At 40.4% G+C, this 20,760-nt stretch overlaps 1 protein-coding gene across 2 annotated transcripts in view; it reads left to right on the top strand.

Annotated features, from left to right (window-relative positions):
- The first annotated feature begins 947 nt into the window (after positions 1 to 947).
- The window catches only part of RAB6A (RAB6A, member RAS oncogene family), a 78,236-nt gene continuing 58,423 nt past the window's right edge, over positions 948 to 20,760 (top strand). For both annotated transcript variants that reach the window (XM_081240867.1, XM_081240868.1), the window contains exon 1: positions 948 to 1,081. In XM_081240867.1, the coding sequence (XP_081096993.1) occupies positions 1,012 to 1,081 (70 nt within the window). In that variant the 5' untranslated portion in view covers positions 948 to 1,011. The remainder of the gene's footprint in view (positions 1,082 to 20,760) is intronic.

The following is a 20,760-nucleotide window of genomic DNA, read 5'->3' as shown; positions in this document are numbered from 1 at the left end:
GAATTATAAGAAAGAAGATGGAGAAGGTGGGTGCAGAGGTGAAGGGCGGATCTGAGGACTGTGAGGCAGAGCTGAGGGCTCAGGAAAGAGGAACCTTCTGTACACCTTAGGGCCTTCCGACTTCACCCCCACTTGGGGTCAATTCCGCCTCCATTCTGGCCCCGCCTCCGCCCCAATTCCCTCCCCTCCCCTCAAGTTGCGACGGGCCACACTTCGCATGGCCGCCACGGTGAGACGCTTTCCACCGCAGGAGGGCAGCGCGCGCGCTCTGGCGCTGCCACCTCACTCGACATCTCTGCCCGCCCTTAACCTCTTCCGATTGGCTCATCCCGTAAGTGACATAAGTGCTCCTTATTCTACCCCGTCAGCTCCCCCAGGCTCCACCCCACCATCTCCCGGCTTCTCCCGACGCGAGGGGAAACCTAACCTCCCCACGTCTTCTCTGCCTGGGCGGAGCCGGGAAAACAGGCTAAACCAGGAAGGCGCTGGCTGTGGCGCGCACGCGCGCTCACGCACGCCGTGTCTGGCTGGGCGGCAGGCTCGCGCCCGGGCTCGCCCCGTGCCGCGCCGCGCCACAGGCTCGCGCACTCAGCAGGTTGGGCTGCAGTGGCGGCAGCTGTGGAGCTGGGACGCTGCGTGTGAGAGGTCCCAGACGCGTCTGCGGCTCCGGCTCCGCCACCCTCGCCTCAGTCTCGGTGCCGGGTGCTGAGAAGGGAACAGCTCTAGCCTCGGGACCCCCGAGCACACTGCTGGCTGCTTCCGACACCGCCCTCCTTCCTTTCCCAGCCGCGGGCCTCGCTCGGTGCTAGGTGACTCCGAGGAGAGGCGGCGGCGACGGCTGCCTGTCTCTGAGAGGAGCCTTGTTCTCCTGCCTTGCTCCGCTGCCGGGCCCTGCAGGGGCCGAGAGAGCTCGGCGCCGACCCTTCCTCTAGCCTCCCCGTGAACCGGTTGGAGCGGCGTCGGTCTCGGAGGTCTCTGGGCTGAGGCGGCGGCAGCTCCTCCGGCTCCATCATGTCTGCGGGCGGAGACTTCGGGAATCCGCTGAGGAAATTCAAGCTGGTGTTCCTGGGGGAGCAGAGCGGTGAGTGCGCGGCTCCCCCACTCCTGGCAGCTGGAAGTGGCTTCCCCGCACCGCCCCCAGTGCGGCCCTTCCGTCCGCGGAGGCTCCCTGCGGGCCTCGCGGTCGCGCTTCCTTCCACCCCCTAGCCCTTGAGCCTGTTCGCCGATCCCTGTTAGCCACGCATTCCTCTTCGCCATGATCTGTCGATCGGATTCTGACCCTTCTGCCCCCCACTCCGCCCGCTTCTTTCCCCGCAGCCCGGCCCTCTCCCGTGGATCTGCCCTCCCCACTCCTCACCCCGCCCAGCCCCAGCCTCCTGTCCATCCCTTTCTTCCTCCGGTCTCCGTCGTCTCACCGACGCCAGCTCCCTTCCTTGAGCCCCACCCTTGTTCCTTGCTCTGATCCCAGTTGCTCAGCTCGATGAGGCCCACCTGGGAAGCCCCACTCCGGGGAACGGGCCCTCTTCAACCTTGTGCCGGGAGGGTGGGATCTGGGCGTTGTTTTCCCCAGAGGCTTGGCCCCGAGAAGTGCGGATATTATGGAAGTGTCGGGGGGGGGCTCCTAGGAAATTCTTGGATTGTTTTCACCTGAGTGGGGAATGGATCTGGGTTATAGAGGATATATATCTGAATTGGAGGCGACTTGATGGAATGGTTGGGGAGTGAGGGAGTGGCGGCGGCAGTAGCGGTTTTTGCCCCTTGGGTTAGGCTGTGGCCTGTTGGAAAACCTCGTTTTCTTCTCTTGACTTTCATCCCTGGCGATTCTTTTGGTTGTGTTCATGCTTTTCCAATCTCTGCCAGATGCTATGTCATGATCGTTTTACTTGGAATTTTTCACATCTCACCTCTCCTTTTTCTGCTTCAACACGAAGCGCAGTGTCTGATTCTTCTCACGGTGGTGCAAACAGGAATTACTGGAGAAATGTTAATTATTCCATTTCTTCTTGAGTATTTTCCAATTATATATTCAGGATTCCTTAGGGAGAGAAGACTTTAGAATAACGAACATCTTTGTTTTGTAGGGTTTCCTTCGGGGATAGGGAGTAACAAAGTAGAGAAGGGATAGATTCATCATCCAGTTATCTAGATTCGATTCGAATATGTAATACCATTTTGGCTAAATGATTCTTTTATGGTTAATATTCCATAATATCTAATGAGTGAAATTATTATCTCATTTACTTGGTCAGGCTCCTGCTGTCATTGTACTTTGTGTTGGGTATAAGGTTCTAATTTTCTGATGGTTGTCTCTAAAAATTACTTCTTGTGGTAATTCCAATTGTATGCTGTATTATGCAAACTTCACACTCTGCAGTTTAGAGATTATCATCCTCCATTATTTTTCTCACACTTTTCCTATCTTTAAAATTGAGACATTAAGAGATTAGTTCCTCCCGAGTCATCAGACATTGAGTTACATGATAGGTGTTTCAGGTTAGGCTATAGAAGACATTTATTTCTTTTGATTGGAAAGAAGATAACTGGTATAAATTCAGAGCTCTTATTACTGCTCTGAACTATTTATACTAATTTGTGTGGCGTTAAAGTAGGTTAATAATAGTTGCAAAATTGCTTCCAGTTAGACCTGATAAATTGTTTTCCTCCTTTCATACATAATCTTTTCTCCCTGCCCTCTTACCAGTCTCCTCTTTGCTTTTTTTTTGCTATGCAAATATAAACTTGTTTCTTCAAGTGACTTAGTAAGACTTATGAGACTGATCCCTGTCCAGGTATTTTATGACAGTTTCAGGACAGTGACATACATAAAATACAGCCTATTGGTCATTATTGATAAATAGGATCTAAAGTGCCTATTGTGCACTCAGGGATGTTATTGCCTGCCTTACATTGTGATGCAGAGCTATTTAGTTTGCATGAAAAATCCATTACTCTCTGTCCTAGGAAGTTTTTAGTATGAATAGAAATCATAACTTAAGTATCTGCAGGTTTCCTTTGAATTTCTTGGGTATTTATATTCTAATTCACATTGCAGAGTTTTATGGCTTCTCATTTCTTAGTTTCTTCAAGTCTTTACTAACTCCCCTTCCTTCCAGCGTAATTCCTGAAGCCATCTTAGATTTTTTTTAAGTAGACTTGATTTTTTAGAACAGTTTTAGATTTACAGAAAAATTAAGAAGATCATGCAGAGGTTTCCCATATAGCCCCACCCAATATCCTATATTATTAACATATTAGTAAGGTACATTTGTTACCATTAATGAACCAATATTGATACATTATTAACTAAAGTCTATAGTTTATTCAGATTTCCGTAATTTTTATCTTTTTCTGTTTCAGCATTCAGTTCAGGATACCACACTACATTTGGTTGTCCTGTCTCCTTAGGCTCCTCTTAGTTTTTTTAGTATTGTGTTTACATGCTTTTTAACTAGGTGGAACTGTGAGGTTAATAATCTTTTGAGGCTACTACATTGCTAAGTAATACCATCCAATAGCTTTGGAAAGACGGATCTCTGTTTTCACAGGCAGTGTCTGTAGTTTTCTTATGCATTAGCAAAGGTCTGTCAGAGTCAATGTCATCTTTTTTTCTTTTTTTAAATTAATTAATTTATTTATTTTTGGCTGAGTTGGGTCTTTGTTGCTGCACATGGGCTTTCTCTAGTTGTGGTGAGCAGGGGCTACTCTTCATTGTGGTGCGCAGTCTTCTCATTGCAGTGTCTTCTCTTGATGCGGAGCACTGGCTCTAGGCGCGCGGGCTTCAGTAGTTGTGGCTCACGGGCTCTAGAGCACAGGCTAAGTAGTTGTGGTGCATGGGCTTTGTTGCTCCGTGGCATGTGAGATCTTCCCAGACCAGGGCTTGAACCCTTGTCCCCTGCATTGGCAGGCGGATTCTTAACCACTGTGCCACCAGGGAAGCCCAGTCCATGTTATCTTGATTTAACTCTTAATGAATTTTTTATTTTTAGGTTTTAGAATTCCACAATTCAGCTTTCAAAGAATAATCTGTGGCAAAGCCTTGTTTGTTTCCTTAATGGCATTGACCACATTTCTAATTCTTACTTGTGTTTATTTTTGTCTGTTTCCCACAGCAGAATGCAGGTCCCATGAAGATTAAAAATTATTAATTTTTTTGTTCATTGTATCCCTAGTGCCTAGAATAGTGCCAGACTTGTAGTGGGTACTCAGAGTGAATGATGGTAGAATCTAATAGTAACCAAAGCTAGTAGTCATCTCTGTTATGGTGAAGTCTACATTTTTTCCTTGCACATTTAATAGTTTAACAATAACTTTTTATTGGCCCCACATGCAGCTTGTGGGATCTTAGTTCCCCCACTAGGGATTGAACCTGGGCCCCGGCAGTGAAAGCACTGAGTACTAACCACTGGACTGCCAGGGAATTCCCAACAATAACATTTTATACTTACATTATTTGATTGTATATAGGGATAATCCAGATGCTCGAGAGCAGGGATTCCAATAATTTATATATAACCTTTATGGTGTAACTAAAAAAAAAACAGAAAAACAACTGACCAGAATTTTATACTTTTTTTTTTGAGTTGAACAAAATTAGTTTTGCTAAGTTATTGTTAAATTATTTGCTATTAGTATAACATCTAAAAGTATGTCCAATGATTATTAAAGACATGTTCATGGAACAGATTTGAAGTTAGGTAGACTTTTATTTAGCTTTTCAAAAACTTAAGGTTCTGGGACCTCCCTGGCGGTCCAGTGGTTACGACTCCACGGTTCCACTGCAGTGGGTACCGGTTCGATCCCTGGTCGGGGAAATAAGATCCTGAATGCTGCATGACACAGCCAGAAAAAATAAGGTTCTGTATTCTATAATGAAGATGAAGTGTTTCAGTATATGAAGCCTCATATTGAATTAATTATATCAGTCTTGGTAATCTTCGTGTGAATTCTTACAGTTTCTTTATATTTCAGTAGTATACATGGTTAAATAAAGAAATGTTGAAATACATAGCTTGAACCTGAAGTTTCTTTGAGGAACCTCTTTTGTTACCACCTTTGGCTATTGTCTTGAAATACAAAGGCAATTTTAGGAATGGTTTAGAGTAGAAGGTAATACTTACAAACAAATGTTATGAGTTACAAATTAGGAAATGTAATTTCAAAAAGAAACACATACCTGGCCTAGTACTACTTATTTTTTCACTTTTTATTACCTTTTTTACATCAGTTCTTTTGAATTATAACATGCTGTGTTGGGAAAAATTGTCTTAATGTCAGAGACTAGGAACACTGAACAGTTTAGATTGGCTAGATCAGTGATCTTAAACTTTTTCTTCTCAAGAGCCTCTCAAGATGTTCTTACAAATTGTTGAGGCTTCTAAAGAGCTGTTTATGTGGTTTATATCACTATTTACTGTGTCAAAAGTTAACTGAGAAAATTGTTTAATATTTAATTCATTTTAAAAGAATAGTGTTAAATCCATTACATGTTGACATAATTTTAATGAAAGAGAACTATTTTTCAAACAATAATTTAGTGAGGGAGTGGCATTGTTTTACATATTTGCAAATCTCTGTAATGTCTGATGTATTAAAAGTCATCTGCTTCTCACAGCTGCTTCTGCATTCAGTCTCTTGTAATATCCCACATCACATAGGCTCTGGAAACTCCACTATATACTCATGAGAGAACAAAAGTGAAAAAAGCCAAATAACATCTTGTTATTATGAAAGTGGTTTTGACCTTCAGGAGAGTAGTGGCCCAGCCAAAGGGTCCTGGGGATCCTGGGAGTTGGTGGGCTGCGTTTTGAGATCTGCTAGTTTCTAGGTGATATTAAGCCATTTGTATCTTGTAGCTTCATATTGCATTTATTTATTTATTTTTAACATTTATTTATTATTTTTGGCTGCGTTGGGTTAGTTGCGGTGCTCGGGCTCTTCATTGTGGTGCATGGGCTTAGTTGCCTGTGGGATCTTAGTTCCCCAACCAGGGTTTGAACCCACGTCCCCAGCATTGGAAGGTGGATTCTTAACCACTGGACCACCAGGCAAGTCCCCATATTGCATTTAGAACAGTCAAAAGGAGTTTTTTCCATATCTTGTTTTGAAGTCTTAAAACTAATCAGTACAGCTAGTGATTACGAGCACAGAGTCTGGGTTTTATATTTTAGCCCTGCTCACTGACCTTGGGCAGATTATTGACTTCTTTATGCTTTAACTTCCTTATCTATAAAATGAAGATAATAGGACCTATCATATAGCATTATTGTGAAGATTAAATTAGTTAATAAATGTAAAGCATTTAGAAGAGTGCCTGGCACATGTTTACTGAAAACTGCTACTCTGTCAATTATCAGTAGTTTGATAGAGCCTACTCTTAAGAAATATACATTTCATCATGGAAGAAACATATAATACCTAATACAATATAGTGCAATGAGTGCAGCTGCTTTGAAAAGTAGAGTTAAAAGATACAGAGAAGTGACGGGAGCATGGAGTTTCAGGGAAGGTATTGATACATTATAAATATGACTGACTAAAAGTTTAAGGATCTTCTAGTTGAAATTGTTGAATTAGAGCATTCCAAAGTTGGAGGAGACTTGGAGAAGTCACCCAATCCATTTCTCTTAGGGCTTTAAACTGGATTGCTATTTTTGCCCTCTAACTTTATTTTATTTATTTATTTATTTTTTTGCTGTACGCGGGCCTCTCACTGTTGTGGCCTCTCCCGTTGCGGAGCGCAGGCTCCGGACGCGCAGGCTCAGCGGCCATGGCTCACGGGCCCAGCCGTTCCGCGGCATGTGGGGTCTTCCCGGACCGGGGCACGAACCTGTGTTGGCAGGCGGACTCTCAACCACTGCGCCACCAGGGAAGCCCGGCAGGCAGATTCTTAACCACTGCACCACCAGGGAAGTCCCGCCAGTCACATTTCTTAAAGAAGAGTTGTCCAGTGTCCTGCTGGAGAGGATAAGATTGGTTGCCAGCTTTCTTGGAGCTGAATGGAGACAGGGTTTGAAGATAACATTAGAGTATATGAATTTAATTTACTTTGTTTTTAATACTGTTTGTACTTCAGCCTTCTCTTAAATCTTGTATTCACCAGTCCAGAAACCCTCTATTTTCCTTTCTCATAGCATAATCTATAATCTTCTGATGAAGCAGGAGAGGAACCTGGCTGTGTGGAATAGAGGAGGGGATGTGAGGGTGTCAGTCTCCCTTTTAAACAGATTTTCATCCATTCCTTTCATTTTTAGCACCATCTTTACCCTTATTTCTAGATGTACTTGGTACCTACATTGGGGGGGTTCTCTGGCACAAATTAGATTGTTTCTCAGCTTTCCCCACTGTCAGTTTAAAATTGATCTTTATAGAATCTATTAGATCAGGTACCACTTTGCATTTGCTTTCTAGCTTCTAACTGATTTTCTGAGAATCAACACATTTCAACATTTAGAGTTGCTTAGGGTTTTCAGTTTCTGTTCTTTATTTTTCTCTTTTTTTTAAAATAAATTTATTTTTGTCTGCACTGGGTCTCCGTTGCTGCGTGAGGGTGTTCTCTAGTTGCGGCGAGCGGGGGCTACTCATCGTTGTGGTGCGCGTGCTTCTCATTGCAGTGGCTTCTCTTGTTGCAGAGCACGGGCTCTAGGTGCGTGGGCTTCAGTAGTTGTGGCACGCGGGCTCTAGAGCACAGGCTCAGTAGTTGTAGCGCACGGGCTGAGTTGCTCCACGGCACGTGGTATCTTCCTGGACCAGGGCTCGAACCCGTGTCCCCTGCATTGGCAGGCGGATTCTTAACTGCTGCACCACCAGGGAAGTCCCTCCTCTTCTTTTTTAAAAGTACATTTTATAAAATTAAAACCAACTCATTTATATCCATGTTTATAGCAGCATTATTCACAGTAGCCAAAAGGTAGAAGCAATCCAAGTGTTCACATGGTACTGTGTATACATACAATGAAATATTCAGCCTTATAAAGGAAGAAAATTCTGACACATGCTTTAACATGGATGAACCTTGATGATGTTATGCTAAGTGAAATAAGCCAATCACAAAAGGACAAATACTGTATAATTTTTTAAATTAACTGATAATAAGCATTACTGTTATCTCAACCTGCCATTGTGAGATTGCATAAAACCTTGCCCAGACACCCCGCATAGACGTCTCTTTGAGATGAAGTCCAAGCTCTTCTGCCCTAGTTAGACCCTTTCAGAGTCTGGATTCTACCTTCCTATCTCTAACCTTATTGCTAGAACTCATCTTTACCTATTACTGTTAGACAGGTTTTTGTTTTTGTTTTTTTTTAAGTTAAAAAAAATCATCATCAAGGTGTTACATGCTGTACAGAACACACATCTTTGCATTTTAAGTTTTCTGTTCTAAGAATCATAGAATCTTACAGGTCAATTATCTATTTAACAGATGTCCACTGTGTGCCAAGCATAGAGCTAGGTCCCGGGGGATGTAGTTTTTAACAGATCAGGTATAATCTCTGTTCTCTTCTTGTTTATGGTCTAGCAGGGAGTAGTAAAGTAGATTTAAATCTTTATATTTGTACCTTCCAACCTCTGTTCTTGGACCTCCCCTCCAATCCATCCTCCACATTGATATCAGAGTGAACTTTATAAAAATGTAAATCAGAGTAACTTCTTACTAAAAACAAAAACATTTTGACTGTGCTTAATGCCACAGAATAGTACACTTAAAAATGATTAAAATGGTAAATCTTATGGTATAGTTTATCACAATAAAATTTTTTAAAAATTGTAATAACTCAAAAAAACCCCACCTTTGTAGTTTTTTGTTTTTTGGTTTTTTTTGCTTTTGTTTAAATCACTCTTAGAATAAGGTCTAAAATCTTTCCAAATGATCTACATTGCTCACACTGAATATTTTGGCTCCTCCCCATCCATCCATTCTTGAGCATATCTCCCACCATCTCTCTCTGTTTCAGCCATACTGACCTTTTTTAAGTTATAACTCTTAACCGATCTCCATCTTGTGATATATTCCCTCTTCCCCTTTGTCAGATTAACTCCAGTTTATCCTTTAGCTTCAAGAAATTTCTTCAAGCCTTTGCTGACTTCCTCAGAGTAGTTTATTTTCCCATCCTTTATAGACTGTCAACACTGTCCTTCTCCTTGCTGCCTTTAATACAACTGTAATTATTTGTCTGTTAAAATTTCTGTTTTCCATTTGTTCTGTAAGTTCCACAGAGGTAGCGTTCATGAATTTATTGTTCATTGCTGTATTCTAAGCACATTGCATAGTGTTTGGCATATAGCGGGAGCTCACTAAATATTTTCAAATAAGTGAATGATTTATGATTTTTACCATACTTAGTTTCAGGCTTTGAGGTAGGTTGCTACCTCAAAAATACACATAAAAGAGGATAATTAAAAGAAAAACAGAATAAGACATAAAAACCTAACGTAGGAGGAGAAAGGTTTGATATGCCAAGTATCTGGTATGAATCTGAAGAGTCAGTGGCTCAAGATGAGGAAAATGATGACTCGGAAAAGGCTATTGGATTTATCAAGAACTAATTGATAATTTTTAAAAAGTGGTCTCAGTAGAGTTTTGGAGAGTCAAGAAGTCAGTCGTTGTAAATGGCATATTTGAAGAGTGAGTTTGTGATTTAACCAAATACGTTTCTGGGTTCTTCAAGTATTATTTAACCCCTTTATTATGGGAAAATTTAAACATATAAAAAGGTACAGAGAATAGTGTCATGAACCCCCATAAACTCGTACTCAGCTTCAACAATTATCCCCCCTGCCCCCACATACCAGAGTGAGTTGAAGAAAATCCCGTATATCCTATCCTATCATTGCAAATATTTTGGTATGATTGCTAAAAGATGAGAACTTTCTTATTGGTATATTCTTGACATTCATGGATATAGTTGCCCACAGAGGCCTTTATTTTTGGGATACTTTGCATTACATGCTTTGAGACTTAACATTTTAGGATCTTTAAATCTTTGCTATCCAATTGAACTTTCTGTGATGGAGGAATTGTCCCATATTTGTGCTGTTTAATATGGCGGTGGCTACAGTGACTGAGAACTGATTTCAAAATTTTACTTCACTTTAATTTCAGTAGTCTCATGTGGCTAATTAACCCTTTATCTGGCTTTAACCCTCCTCTTAAAACTGAAGGATATCCCTTTCAGAAATCTGTGCATGTGTACTTTAAATTATCTACATAATCAAGGTGAGTTAAGTTGATTATAATAGGGAAATAGAGGGCTTCCCTGGTGGTGCAGTGGTTAAGAATCCGCCTGCCGATGCAGGGTACACGGGTTCGTGCCCCGGTCCGGGAAGATCCCACATGCCGCGGAGCGGCTAGGCCCGTAAGCCACGGCCGCTGAGCCTGCGCATCCGGAGCCTGTGCTCCGCAACGGGAGAGGCCACAACAGTGAGAGGCCCGCGTATCGCAAAAAAAAAAAAAAATAGGGAAATAGAGAATGTGATGACTCATGAATTTAGACAGATTTTAGGCCACCTCTGGACTAAAGATATTTTGATCTGTAGTACTAAAGGCTGCATAAAATCCATTCTTAGATCTTTTAAATCTCTGTCCTTGGTGTCTAGCATAATGTCCTTCATACAGGCAACCATAAAATATTGAATCTGTCCAGTCATTAGGAATCTGAGTAAACAGGTCTTTCTTTCTTCTTTAAGCAGGTGGGGGAAGCACCAACATATTGACATTAAGTAAATAGGACAAAACTAGATGGCTGTTGAAGTTACTAATTTGCAAACCTTTTATGTTTGTTTATCAAGTTGTTTAATATGGAATGTTTCTTTCCTTTGGCCTGTGAAACTTCTATAGTTAATGTGATATGGGGGAAAAGTTGTGGGGCAGGAGTTAGGGATACTGAACTGTGGTCTTTGCTCCGTGACCTTATACATTATGAGCTCTTAAAGCATTCATTTTAACCTCTCTGGGTAAAATGAGGAGAATCTACCCAAATAACATGGCCTGCATAGATGGTCCTCTGTAGGCTCCACCCAGGGACTTACTGTCAGCACTCTCTCATATATTCCTACCTATTTAATGCTCTCAGAGCTTTCAGGAATTGAAAGTAGTTCCTCTTCACAGAAAGACTGAGTACGTTTAGTTTTATTTATTTAAAAATTTTTTAATTTTATTTATTTATTTTTGGCTGTGTTGGGTCTTCATCGCTGCTCACGGGCTTTCTCTAGTTGCAGTGAGCGGGGGCTACTCTTCATTGCGGTGCACGGCCTTCTCATTGCGGTGGCTTCTCTTGTTGCAGAGCACAGGCTCTACGCACGTGGGCTTCAGTAGTTGTGGCACAAGGGCTCAGTAGTTGTGGCTCACGGGCTCTAGAGCACAGGCTCAGTAGTTGTGGCACATGGGCTTAGTTAGTTGCTCCGTGGCATGTGGGATCTTCCCAGACCAGGGATCGAACCCGTGTCCCCTGCATTGGCAGGTGGATTCTTAACCAGTGCACTACCAGAGAAGCCCCCCCATTTTTAAAAAAAAATTATTTATTTCATTTATTTATTTTTGGCTGCATTGGAACGTTTAGTTTTGAATAAAGCATTCCTTTTGTTCTTTCAAAATTCTTTAGTTGAACTTTCCTCTCCAAAATATTGTACATTTGTTTTCAAAATCTCTGATACTGCAATAATTAGTCTTCTATGTAAAAACAATCTAAATAGTTATTTCAACCTCAGTCTGATTGATATTATTCTAAATACTGTGATGATTTATTTTTATTTTTCAGAATTTTTTCATTTGTGCCTGGTTATGGCTTGAAGTGTGTTCTTCCCAAATTCGTATGTTGAAGTTTAACCTCTAGTACCTCAGATGCAACTGGTTAAGGTGAGGTCCTCCTGGGGTAGGATGGGCCGCTATACAGTATGACTTGTGTCCTTATAAAAAGGGGAAATTTGGACACAGATATACACAGAGAGAATGCCATCTGAAGGTGAAAGCAGAGATCAGGGTGATGCTTCTGTACACCAAGGGATGCCAAGGACTGCCAGCAAACCACCAGAAGCTAGGGAAGAGGCTTGGAACAGATTCTTTTCACAGCCCTCAGAAGGAACTAACTCTGCCAACACCTTGATTTTGGATTTGTAGCCTCCAGAACTGTGAGACAATAAATATCTGTTGTTTAAACCAGTTTGTGGTACTTTGTTATAGCAGCCCTAGCAAACTAATACAGTGCTTAATATCACTTTGCAACCAAATACAGAAATATAGCACCTCCTGACAGCTGTAGTGGTTAATGTGTATTTCCTGTCAAACTATCAATACTAAATATCAACTGACATTTGATTACTTACTACAGATCAGACCCTGTTGTAAATACTTTACAGTCTTAACTAGTTTAACCCTTAAAACCAACTCCGTGAGATCTTTAGAGAAGTGGTTGGTTTCAGGGCTGGGGCAGGGAAAATACAAAATAAGCTGGAGAGTATTCTGGTGCCAGAAAATAAGGAAGTGTTTATGAAAGGATGGGGACATGTTGAAAGGGCACAGGAGCCAATGTGAAAGAGCTCCCAATAGGGAAAGCTGGAAATTTTTGAGCAACAAAATAAATAATGGTGATATTGGATTATAACCCACATAATTAAGATATTTATGAATACTTATTTAAATAAATAAATAGATAAGAAAGGACTGCTCTTATAGTAGATAGAATGAGGGAAATAGAAAATCACCATTGGAATACCACAGTGCTAATTGCTACAGGCAAGATCCATTTGATGAATGTTAAAATTAGAGGGCGAAATTTTGCAAAGACAGGATATTTGAATAATCTCAAAGTATCTTCCTCAAGATATTTATTATTTACGAGGGGAAAAACAGTAACTTATGGTAGAGAAACTCTGGAGATTGCCATAATCAAGCCATCAAGGTTAACATCACTAGGAATAAGACATTACTATGACATCATGTATTTCTTTTATGATGCACTGAGAAAGGCACATCAGTTCTGTGGTGGTCTTGTCAAAAATGTATGACCTCATTCTAATGAGAAAACATTAGACAAATCTAAATTGAGGGACATTACACAAAATAACTGACCAGTTTGCTTTACAAGTGTCAAGGTCATAAAAACAGGAAAGACAGGAAATGTCACCGATGAGAGGAGACTAAGGAGGTTTGTAACTTTTCTGTAAAATAAAAAGTTGACATAGAAAACAAACTTATGGTTACCAAGGGGGATAGGTGGGGAGGGATCAATTAGGAGTTTGGGAATAGCAGATACAGACTACTATATATAAAATAGATAAACAACAAGGTCCTACGGTATAGCACAGGGAACTATATTCAATATCTTGTAATAAGCTATAATGGAAAAGAATATAACAACAACAAAATAAATATATATATATATATTAAAAAGACAGTCACTTTGCTGTATACCAGAAACTAACACAACATTGAAATCAAATATATTTCAATGAAAAAAAGTTGAAATATTTCTATAAGATAGGTACTACTGTTATTCTTATTTTACCATGAGGAAATTCAGGCACAGATAGGTTAAATAACTTGTCTCAGTAGTATATACAGTTAGTAACTGGCCAAACTTGGGTTTCAGCTCAACAGCCTGGTTCTAGAGCTCCACTACTAAGACACTAAACTATACAACCTTTCCTTGATAAATTTTGTATATGTAGAAGGTGTGCAGAAAGTACAGGATACTTTGGTGTTCCCAGAACCATAAGAGTGAAAAAACTGTAATCATCTCTGGAAAGTTGAGCTACATGAACTAAATGTTAGATAAGATTAAGTGTTTTTTCTCAGGTATTTTGCTGTACTGGACTTCTGTAATTTATATGACAAAATTCTTAATACATGTAACTTACAGTTAAGTAGAGAGTAAGGTAAACAAATTAGTTTTAAAATTCAGTGGCGGGCTTCCCTGGTGGCGCAGTGGTTGAGGGTCCGCCTGCCGGTGCGGGGGACGCGGGTTCGTGCCCCGGTCCCGGAAGGTCCCGCATGCCGTGGAGCGGCTGGGCCCGCGAGCCATGGCCGCGGAGCCTGTGTGTCCGGAGCCTGTGCTCCGCGACGGGAGAGGCCACAGCAGTGAGAGGCCCGCGTACAGCCAAAAAAAAAAAAAAAAATTCAGTGGCTTTGAGGACTTCCCTGGTGGCTCAGTGGTTAAGAATCCACCTACCAATGCAGGGGCACAGGTTCGATCCCTGGTCCAGGAAGATCCCACACGCCGTGGAGCAGCTAAGCCTGTGCACCACAGCTACTGAGCCTGTGCTCTAGAGCCTGTGAGCCACAGCTACTGAGCCCGTGTGCCACAACTTCAGAAGCCCGCGCTCCTAGAGCCCGTGCTCTGCAACAAGAGAAGCCACCACAATGAGAAACCCACACACCACAACGAAGAGTAGCCCCTGCTCGCCACAACTAGAGAAAAGCTGTGTGCAGCAACGAAGACCCTACGCAGCCAAAAATAAATTAATTAATTACAAAAAAGAAAGTTTAAAACTTCAGTGGCTTTGATAAAATTTGCTTTGTTGGTGATTGTGTTACTGGCTGACACTGAATAAGAAGTAATAAGAATCACTTCACATGTTGCTTATACACAAGGAAAATCATAGGTTTGTTTAATCATGGAATTAAAATGTGACATTCAAATGAGAATTGTCCAGTCACATCAAGAAGGCAAAAGTACAACTGAAAAAGGTCTTTGTATTTGTAATATCTTACAGAAAAGATAATAGCTTGTTAACTTGCAATTCTAAGATCTGAACAATAAGAGAGGCTTAAGCTGAAACATAGTCAATTTTTTTTAATATCTTTATTGGAGTATAATTGCTTTACAATGGTGTGTTAGTTTCTGCTGTATAACAAAGTGAATCAGCTATACGTATACATATATCCCCATATCTCCTCCCTCTTGCGTCTCCCTCCCACCCTCCCTATCCCATCCCTCTAGATGGACACAAAGCACTGAGCTGATCTCCCTGTGCTATGAAACATAGTGAATTTAAGTCATATATATGGAAGAATTTCCTGACTGAAAAGGTTGTAGAAATATTAAGAGTGGGTTATGAAATCACCTGGAGATATTTCCTTTTTTAAACAGAGAAATGATTTCTTGGAAGAGCTAGGCATACTCAGACAGAACCAGGAGTATACCTACAATACTTAACAGATTTCTATTTTGTGTTGTATAGAACCATATTTGTTGATAATTAAATATTCTTGTTAGTTTTAGTTGGTCTTCCTTGCCTCAATATATGCTTTCTTTTATCAGAACTTCTTGATGACTGACTGAATAAATTTATATAATACAGAATAAATTATATGGCATGGGTTGGGAGTGGGATAGGAAGAAAAGTATTAGAACATAATGCTGTATGAAATTTTGTGTGTATGGTGACACAGGAGTATTAAGTACAAATGTTACAATATTGTTGGAAGAAAAATGAATAGCCAGTGTTCAGGATAAGATTAGTTAGGCTTTGATTGAAATGGGCATTTAAATTGCCTTTATATAGGAGGATATAAAGAATGTACTATTAGGGATTTTGAAAACTATTTTGGAGAAATAAGCTTAGCTGAAGAGATTTGAATGAATACAGAAGAAATGCAAATACAGAAGGAATGCTGTTTTAAAATTAGATATGTCTAATCTTTCTATGAAAAGGAGCTATTTTAATTTCCAGAAACTAAATAGCTTCCAGAAGCTATTGATCATAAATGGGTAGGAATATCTGAAAGGGTGCTAAAATATGTCTTTGGACAATGTAAAAGAGCCACCTAAGTGGACTATAAGTGGACTATACTCTTTCTCTGGAGTTTTGGGTTACCCTCAATACAAGGAAGATACAACAACTTGAATGCTGACCAGGTGAGAGAGACATTGAGATCCTGATCTAGTATTTGGAGATTGTCTTTTTTTTTTTTTAATTCATGGATGCATGCATGCATGTATGCTGTGGGTCTTAGTTGCGGCCCGTGGGATCTTTTTTTTTTTTTTTTTTTTAGTTGTGGCATGTGGACTTTGCGGCACGCATGCGGGATCTAGTTCCCCAACCAGGGATCGAACCCTGGCCCCCTGCATTGGGAGTGCAAAGTCTTACTCACTGGACCACCAGGGAAGTCCCTGGAGATTCAGTCTTTAAAACAAAACAGGGCTTCCCTGGTGGTGCAGTGGTTGAGAGTCCGCCTGCCGATACAGGGGACACGGGTTTGTGCCCCGGTCCGGGAAGATCCCACATGCTGCGGAGTGGCTGGGCCCGTGAGCCATGGCCGCTGAGCCTGCGGGTCTGGAGCCTGTGCTCCACAACGGGAGAGGCCACAACAATGAGAGGCCCGCGTACCGCAAAACCCAAAAAACAAAAAACTACCTTGAACTAAAATATTAAAGAATTTATCCTCTATACCTAAATGATACATACTTGTATTGTAAGGTATATGTATTGTCAGTTTTAAACCCAATGAGAGCAAAGACTTTATTTATTGTAATTTTTTAAAAAATTGGTATGCTGGAAAAATGTGTGTTTTACTAGAGTTGAAGGGAGGGTATTTTCGAGCTTTGTTTTTCTTTCTTGGGTTTTTAGTTTTGATTACTTCATTATTATTGAGCAATGTTTTTCCAGAGTCAAAACTTATTTGCTTAACTTTTGCTGTAGAAAAGTTAAGGTGCATATTAAAGAAACTACACTCACAGTTTAGAGAAAGACTTTTAATCGGTAACACAGACACTATGATAGTCTTAAACTGTTGCTTCATCCTCCTTCAAAGCATGTCCTTTATTCTCCATAAAGAAAAACAAAAGGTGTATTTTTTTTGAACAGACCAACCTATGATTGCTTGCTTTTTTCACTCTTAATGACAATTTTTAATGAACAGAAAATGTTAGTTTTAATGTAGATAGATGTACCCAATCTATAAAAATCTGTGATTTTTGTGTCCCATTTTAAGAAGTTTTTCCATAGCCTGAGTAATGAAGATAGTCTCCCCTATTATATTTTAGAAATTTTGTTTTGTTTTTTGTGTTTTGTTTTGCTTTGCCTTTCACATTTAGGTTTATAATCCAACTGAAATTGATCTTTATGTGTACTATGAAATAGATGTCAGGTTTAATTTTTTTCAGTATGGATATGTAATTATCCCAACATCATGTATTTAAAAACATTTCATTTCCTCAGTGCTCTGCCATGTCGGTTTTTTTTTTTTTTTTTTTTTTTTTTTGCTGTACGCGGGCCTCTCACTGCTGTGGCCTCTCCCGTTGCGGAGCACAGGCTCCGGACACACAGGCTCCGCGGCCATGGCTCGCGGGCCCAGCCGCTCCGTGGCATGTGGGATCTTCCGGGATAGGGGCACGAACCCGTGTCCCCTGCATCGGCAGGCGGACTCTCAACCACTGCGCCACCAGGGAAGCCCCCATGTCGGTTTTATAATGACCAACTGTCTATAAATTCATTGACCTGGTTCTAGAATTTCTATTCTGCTAATTGCTTTGTCTACCCTTGCAACAATACAAAACTTACTCACTATAACTTAATATAAAAATTACTGATTTACCAGAGAGCAAATCCTCCCACCTTATTCTTTTTTTTGGGGGGGGGTACGCGGGCCTCTCACTGTCGTGGCCTCTCCCGCTGCGGAGCACAGGCTCCGGACGCGCAGGCTCAGTGGTCATGGCTCACGGGCCAAGCTGCTTTGTGGCATGTGGGATCTTCCCGGACCGGGGCACGAACCTGCGTCCCCTGCATCGGCAGGCGGACTCTCAACCACTGCGCCACCAGGGAAGCCCTTCCCACCTTATTCTTTTTATTTAAGAGTGGCTTGGCAATTCTGGCCTTTTGCAACCCTGGGGAAGGTGTTTAAAATAGAGCTTCAATTTCTTTAAGATTTTCTTTTTTCTTTCTTCTTTTTCTAGGACTTTGTACATTTCATCTACTGTTTCAAATTTATTAGTGCAAATTACTCATATTACTCATGTTTTTAAGTCTGCAGGTTCTGTAATCATGCTTCATTAATTTCTAATACTAGTTATCTGTACCTTTCATTTCTTCTTGGTAAGACTTACTGGAGGTTTATAAATTTAATAGTTTTTTGTTCAAAGAACTTAAGCAGCCTTGGTCAGCCTTGTTGACTCTCAATTGTGTGTTTTCTGTTTTATTTCTGCTCTTTATTTCCTTTCTTATAGTTTCTTTGGTTTATTTTGCTGGTCTTTTCCAACTTCTGGAGAGAGGGATACATAGCTCATGTTTAGTTTTTTTTCCCCCTAATATATGCTCATATAAGTGTGTGTGTGTGTGTGTGTGTAATTGTATAAATTTCCCTTTAAGTACTATTATAGTAGTGTTTTGGAGATTTGCTCTGCAGTATTTTTGTCATTCAGTGCAAAATGCTTTCTAATTTCTATTTTGATTTCTCCTTTGACTCATTGGTTATTAGAAGTATATTATTTCAAAACACTTGGGGACTTTCTAGTTTTCTTTATATTTTTGATTTCTACTTTAATCGTACTGTGGTCAGAGAATATATTTTCACTGTTTTTAATTTTCTTGAGACTTTTCTTTATGGTCCATATGTTATGTCAGTTTTAATAAATATTCCCTTTGTGCCTGAAAAGAATGAATTTGTTAGGTGCAGAATTCAATATATGATCACTAGATCAGTTTTGTTAATCAAGTGGTTCAAATATTATGTGTCTTTATCAAATTTTTGTCTCTTTTGTTATTGAGAGAGGTATGTTAAAATTTCCCATGGTGATTGTGGCTCTGTATATGTATCCTTGTAGTTTTTCCATTTTTAACTTACAGGTTTTTGAGACTTTTTTTCTGGCCACACCACGCGGCATGCACTATATCTTAGTTCCCCAACCAGGGATCAAACCCGTGCCCCCTGCAGTGGAAGCGCAGATTCTTAGCCACTGGACGTCCAGGGAAGTTCCTGGAATTGTTATTGTGTTCTTGGTGACTTCAACCTTTTGTCATCATCAAGTGTTCCACTATTTCTAGTAATGCTTTTTGCCCTAACGTTTACTTTTTTTTTTTCCTTTTGCGGTACGTGGGCCTCTCATTGTTGCGGCCTCTCCCGTTGCGGAGCACAGGCTCTGGACGCACAGGCTCAGCGGCCATGGCTCACGGGCCCAGCCGCTCTGCGGCATGTGGGATCTTCCCGGACCAGCGCACGAACCCGTGTCCCCTGCATCGGCAGGTGGGCTCTCAACCACTGCACCACCAGGGAAGCCCAAAGTTTACTTTGATGTTAGTATAGGTATACCATCTTTCTTTTGGCTAATGTTTTCATAGTATTTATATTTTTCTATCCTTTTTAATTAATTTATTTATTTTGGCTGCCCTGCCCGGCATATGGGGGATCTTAGTTCCCTGACCTACCAGGGCTCGAACCTGTGTCCCCTGCATTGGCAGGCAGATTCTTAACCACTGTGCCACCAGTGAAGTCCCTCTATCTTTTTACTTTCAACATTTTTGTATTCTTATGTTTCAGATGTGGCTTAGTAGTCATCTAGTTAAGTTTTGTGTTTGTCCAGTCTGATAATTGTTTTTAAAATTGGAACATTAGTACATTTACATTTAATATAATTATATATTTGGATTTAAAATAAATCTACCACCTTCTCAATGTGCTTTCTTTTTGTCCTGAGTGTTTCTTTTTCTCTTCTTGTGTTATTTGAATTTGTAGTCTTTTAAAAAATTATTCCATATTCTTTATTAATTGGGAAGTTATACAATTTTTTTTTCTTTTTCTTTTTGTGATTAGCCCAGAAGTTGTAGCATGCAGCCATGACTTACAAAAGTTTACAGGTGATTGATTCCTTTACCCTTCTGGGCAGTGCAGGGACCTTGGCAGTCTAATTCTACTTACCATTCTTCCTTCTGACTTGACTTACTATGTGTACTTTAAGTGTGTGTGTGTGTGTGTAAAACCCCATAAGATGTTATTATTTCAGACAGTGATTATTTAGATTTTTTTTTTACAAGGAAAACTTTTTATTGAAGTGTAACGTATAGAAAAGCATATGAATCTTAAGTGTACAGCTTGAATGAGAAAAATTGCTAGTTATATTGACCTGAATATTCCCATCCTTACAAAATTATTTCTTACATTAATTAATAAATTTGGCCTTCTGGTTCTTAAACCTCAGTTCACTGAGTTTTATCATAAGTGTGCCCCTGTGAGCTGTATCTACTTTCATTTTTCCAAGAATGCAGACTCTGGACAAACTTAGTGAATGCTGTCTACTTGATGGTTTCTTTCATTGATTATTTCATTTAGCACTAGGCAGGGACCAACATTGAGTGTAGCCATGAACCAGATAGATGAGATTCCTGTTCTACAGCTTATCATTTGTAAGTTGGGAGAGGTAAACTAGTAAATAAATGCACAAACAAGATAATATGAGTTAAGTTCCTTATATTGCCATTTTTTTCTTATTTTTCCCCGTAAGAAGAAGTGGATCATACTTTTCTACACTTAGACCTAAAAAGTTTTTGAGTAAGGTTAATGCTGGAAAAGCTAGTCTTATGCTAGTACTTATTTTGAACTTCCCACTGAACTGTTCTTTGAGGGTACAGATTATTTCCAAGTCATCTTTTTAAAAACCTTTTTTTTTATTGAAGTATAGTTGATTTGTGTATAGCAAAGTGATTCAGTTATATATATGTATGCATGTATGTATGTATATTCTTTTTTTTTTTTTTTTTTGGTGATACGCGGGCCTCTCACCATTGTGGCCTCTCCCGTTGCGGAGCACAGGCTCCGGACGTGCAGGCTTAGCA

This window comes from Mesoplodon bidens (genome assembly GCF_964165515.1).
Source record: "Mesoplodon bidens genome assembly, chromosome: 7".
Taxonomy (NCBI): Eukaryota; Metazoa; Chordata; class Mammalia; order Artiodactyla; family Ziphiidae; genus Mesoplodon; species Mesoplodon bidens.
The sequence above is the reverse complement of the archived record's forward strand: the minus strand, read 5'-3'. Positions and strand labels throughout refer to the sequence as shown.